Genomic DNA, 5,163 nt, shown 5'->3' on the forward strand with positions numbered 1-5,163 from the left:
GAGCACAATATTATGGTGTAGAAAGGAATAGAACTGGCATGAGGAGCCTTGATTTCTATTTCCAGTTCTGGAAACAACAGTTTCTGTTGGGTCCCACCATGTGTGCCTTTAGGGCTGCAACTCTTCTATTGCAAAGTGAGGAGCATTGTTTAGATAATATAAAGTTCCTTTAAGGTGCTCAAATTGAGTATTCTTGGCATTAGGGACATTTTCTGAATAGAGTAAAAGCCTTGATGTTTATTAATCCTCTGTTTTTACTCCTGGTTCCTAGAAATCATGGACCTTGTCAATCACACATGGACCCAGAATTTTCTCCTTGCTGGTTTCACTACCACTGGAGCCCTGCAACCTCTTGCTTTCTTGGGGACACTGTGCATCTATCTCCTCACCCTGGCAGGGAACTTGTTCATCATTGTGCTGGTTCAGGCAGATTCGAGACTGTCCACACCCATGTACTTCTTCATCAGTGTCCTCTCCTTCTTGGAACTCTGGTATGTCAGCACCACAGTGCCTACACTGCTGCACACCTTGCTCCATAGGCATTCATGCATCTCATCAACTGGGTGCTTTGTCCAGCTCTATGTCTTCCATTCACTGGGCATGACTGAGTGCTACCTGTTGGGTGTCATGGCACTGGACCGCTACCTTGCCATCTGTCGCCCACTGCACTACCATGCTCTTATGAGCAGACAGGTACAGTTATGGCTAGCAGGGGCCACCTGGGCAGCTGGCTTCTCAGCTGCACTTGTGCCAGCAAGCCTCACAGCTACTCTGCCCTTCTGCTTAAAAGAGGTGGCTCATTACTTCTGTGACCTGGCACCACTAATGAGGTTGGCGTGTGTGGACACAAGGTGGCATAATGAGGTCCATGGGGCAGTGATTGGTGTGGCCACAGGGTGCAATCTTGTGCTCATTTTAGGACTGTATGGGGGTATCCTGAGAGCTGTGCTGAAGCTGCCCTCAGCTGCCAGCCGTGCCAGAGCCTTTTCCACCTGTTCCTCCCACATAACTGTAGTGGTGCTTTTTTATGCTTCTGCCTTCACAGTTTATGTGGGCTCACCTGGGAGTCTCCTTGAGGGCATAGACAAGCATATTGCCTTAGTGTATGCCTTTCTTACTCCCTTTCTCAATCCTATCATCTATACCCTTCGAAACAAGGAGGTGAAGGATGCTATGAAAAGGGTCAGGGTCAGGATACGGACCATTTTGCAGGAAGTTTGACAATCTCTGTTATCATTTTGAGGTTTCTTGGTAACTGTAGGAATGAATCACCCAGTTGGTTAGTCAATTATCTTCCCAGAGTTAAAGTAAATGCCAGGGAAATAAAATCACTCACGGAAGAAGACATAAGCCTGGATTAATCAGAGTTGGAGCATATAGAGAGAAAGGAGGTATGTCTTTGGTTCCATTCCAAACAAATTGTAGAGATATGCCACAAAGGAAGAAAAACAAACCAGAAAACATGCAAATGTTTTTGAACTTATGGCTCAGGGAAAGAGTAAGATACTGAGAGAAAGAAAGCAAACTAAAGCCGAGAGGTGGCACTTTTGTCCAGTTAAGATTCCTAGATAAGATAGAAAAGGTGGAAAACAAGACTGGCCAAAAATTATAACCTGTGTAAGTTTCAGATGTGAAGCCATGAGCCATAGGCAGAAAACTTATCAAGAACCCAGTGATCTGGGGAGATCATGTGATCAAAGGTATCTCACTGGAGAAGACAATGACCCTATTGGGTAGGAGGCTAGAAACTTTAGATAATAATTTACTGTCTAATGGGGAGAGACACGGAGAAGGCAATGACACCCCACTCCAGTGCTCTTGCCTGGGAAATCCCATGGATGGAGGGGCCTGGTAGGCTACAGTCCATGGGGTCGCTAAGAGTCGGACACGACTGAACGACTTCACTTTCACTTTTCACTTTCATGCATTGGAGAAGGAAATGGCAACCCACTCCAGTGTTCTTGCCTGGAGAATCCCAGAAACGGAGGAGCCTGGTGAGCTTCCGTCTATGGGGTCACACAGAGTTGGACACGACTGACGTGACTTAGCAGCAGCAGGGGAGAGACAAAAGTGTTGGAGATGAGAGTGCACTATGAATTCCCTTCTAATACTGTGGAATATGCCTTAGAGTGATCTGGAGCCATATTCCATTAATAAATAAAATAAAAACCAAGCAACAAAGAGACAAACAAAAAGCTTTGCAAGCACACATGTATAATGTAGAAAGCATGCTGAAATAAAAAATAGACATGGAGACCTGTAGCTATGACCTCATTCTCTTCCTTCTCTTTTCCCCCAGCTCCCTTACCACTTTTTCTGCCTAGCAAAATTTGAAAATTATTGCTCAGGTTTAATTTTTGTACTTTGGCAATATGTGAACTGTAGCTCTAGCCCCTGCCAAAAGATGTCAGGGTTTTGAGGAAGAGAGGACCAGGATCTTGGTAGAGACTGGGTCACTGTGTGGGATTTAAATACTCCCTCTAGTTTTCATTCTTATGTAACTGCTAAAAAATCAAATCAATTATTTTTGGTATGTCTGTCCTATGCCAGAATAGTGACAGCTGCTTTCAAATGTATTTTTAATTTAATCTTCATAAGATCTTTTGAAGAAGAAAGACTCATCTCACTACCTACATGATGACACTAGAAAGATTACCACACTTGCTGTCAAGAGACATGGATTTAACCCCAGATCCACTTCAGTGGGCTGGGTGAACTTAGCAAGACTCCCTCAGTTGGACTCTTTGCCAGATTTCAATAAGGAGCTAATGACTGCTTATATTCCTTCCTGCTTAGCAAGTTTTGATTCTGTGATTGCAACATATCTTAAAGAAAGCAGGATCTGGACCAGACTCAGATGGTAAGATCTGAAAATCCAGAATAGAGAGAGGAAAGTAACTGTCCAAATCCAAGTTTTGCTGTTTCTGACTATGTCATCCTGATCTCAGGTGGCCTCCACCTGTGATGGTTGAAACAGGATTTCTGTCTCCCGCCAGAGATTGAGGCCTATGGCGGTGACAGTGCTGAATCCTAGCCACCAGGCAACCAGGGACAAGTGAGTGGCCAGTGACAAAGCCCTGGCCCATCAGCTGTGTAGAAATGAATTTCCACATAGAGATGAAAAGTTGTGAAACAAACTGTTTATTAGGAAGAAAAAACATATGTATGGATAGACACACAGGCGGGGTCAGAGATTCTCACCCTTTTAGTAGTTTAAACCACTTCACATGGGGCATGTCTTTCAGGTTTCCTCTGGCCAATCATCTTGCTTTGCCTGATTCTGAGTTTATATTTGGTTTATGTCAGGATCCGCCCATGTGTGCATGTGCATCTCTTAGCTAAGATAGATTCTATCAAAGATGTCTATGGGTAGATTGACATCACCTACTATGGAGTTGTTCCTCTCTCCCTTTTTGACCTTAAAGGAGATTTTCTGCTTGTGTGTAGTAAGGAAAATCTCCTTGACTTCGAGAATAAGGAATATGTGGCCTTTTATCTCTTATCATAGAAGGGCTTAACTTCTCCTATCCACTATTTTGAGTATCTGTCCATAGGGAACAAACTTCAGCTGTACAGCCTGAGGCCCATCTATTTTGCCTCAACCCTGTCAGAAAAGAAAGTAAATTCTCTCTGATCTTAATTTTTTCTTCCTTAAAACATTCTGTAATAAAGAGTCCTAAAGTTTAAATAAAATAACACATGCTAAGTGTTCAATTCATGTTAGCTTTATTATCCCAGAGGCAGAGCAATGTAGTAGTTAGAACGTGAACTTTGATGCCTGCCTTCCTGGGTTGAAACATTAATTCTACCACTTAATTGCTTTGTGACCTTAAGCAATGCACGCAACTTTTCCTGTGTCTCGTTTCCTGTTCTGTAAAGTGAGGACATAGTAGAATCCTAAATACCATATAAATGTTAATTATTACTACTTCAAAGATTTTCCACTTACATTTCTGCAGTGGGAATTTCATTCCTTGAGAATACTTAGTTTCACACATATCTCACGTTTTCATTATGTGTAGAATCATTAGAATTGATAATTCCCCAAGTGAAGCATTTCCTTTTGAAGTGTCCAAGTCAACTTTCTATAGCCTCAGGAGTCCTGGCTTTCATGAAGTCTATGCTCTTCCCCCAAATACAAAATGCAGTACTCCATTCTGCTGAACTACTAAGTCTACTTCTTTTGAATTCTGATCCTTTCTCTCCTCTCATAACTTGTTTCATTTATAAACTCTTTATGCAGGAATGGTTGTGGGCACTCCCTGTGGAGGCAGCACCAAAAATGGCTGGAAACTGCTTTCCCTAGCAATGACTTGGGTCATGTTAGTTAACAGTGGATCTGTATTGTGTGGTGAGCCTAGGGGTTTATAACCCGGTTTCAGAGACATCAGTTATTAACAACTCAATGCAGCACCATTGATTTCTAACACAGTGCTCGGTATTCATTCTTTTAATGAATGAACTCTCAAATGTTAAATTAGTGTGATAGAAATTTAAATGCTCCTTTTACAACTCTGGGACTCCCTGGTGGCTCAGATGGTAAAGAATCTGCCTGGAATGCACGGCAGGACAGCCAGGTTTGATCGTTGGGTCAAGAAGAAACCATGCGGAGGGAATGGCCACCCACTGAAGTAGTCTTGCCTGGAGAATTTCATAAACAGAGGACCCTGGCAGATTACAGTCCATGAGGATGCAAAGAGTGAGACGTGACTGAGTGAATAATTTTACAAGTCTAGCAGGAGATAGTCTCTTTCTTAGATTTTTCATAGCTTCAAACTCCCTTAGCCTTTAGTTTATAATCTTTCTGCTCTTGTAACCTCCTCAGGTCTTTCTCTTTAGAATATAAAGTTTAGATAATCCTTAGTGCAGAGTTTCCCAACTGGTATAAATAAGGGGATGTCGAGTAACTGACTCCCTACCCCTCACACATGACTTTCAAATGTTCATGTAGGGCCTGAGGGAACTAGAGTCCCTGGACTAGTTGCCTCTATGGAAAACAGCCTTTCTATAAGAGTTGATTCGTTGGAAAAGGCTCTGATGCTGGGAGGGATTGGGGGCAGGAAGAGAAGGGGACAACAGAGGATGAGATGGCTGGATTACATCACTGACTCGATGGACGTGAGTCTGAGTGAACTCCGGGAGTTGGTGATGGATAGGGAGGCC

General features: G+C 43.0%; 1 protein-coding gene across 1 annotated transcript; it reads left to right on the plus strand.

Annotated features, from left to right (window-relative positions):
• The first annotated feature begins 276 nt into the window (after window positions 1-276).
• Window positions 277-1,221, plus strand: OR10AA1 (olfactory receptor family 10 subfamily AA member 1). Its single transcript, NM_001390014.1, has one exon. The coding sequence runs from the start codon at window positions 277-279 to the stop codon at window positions 1,219-1,221; it is 945 nt and encodes a 314-aa protein (NP_001376943.1).
• Window positions 1,222-5,163: the final 3,942 nt, after the last annotated feature.

Source organism: Bos taurus, chromosome 3 (genome assembly GCF_002263795.3).
Source record: "Bos taurus isolate L1 Dominette 01449 registration number 42190680 breed Hereford chromosome 3, ARS-UCD2.0, whole genome shotgun sequence".
In the NCBI taxonomy this organism is placed as follows: domain Eukaryota; kingdom Metazoa; phylum Chordata; class Mammalia; order Artiodactyla; family Bovidae; genus Bos; species Bos taurus.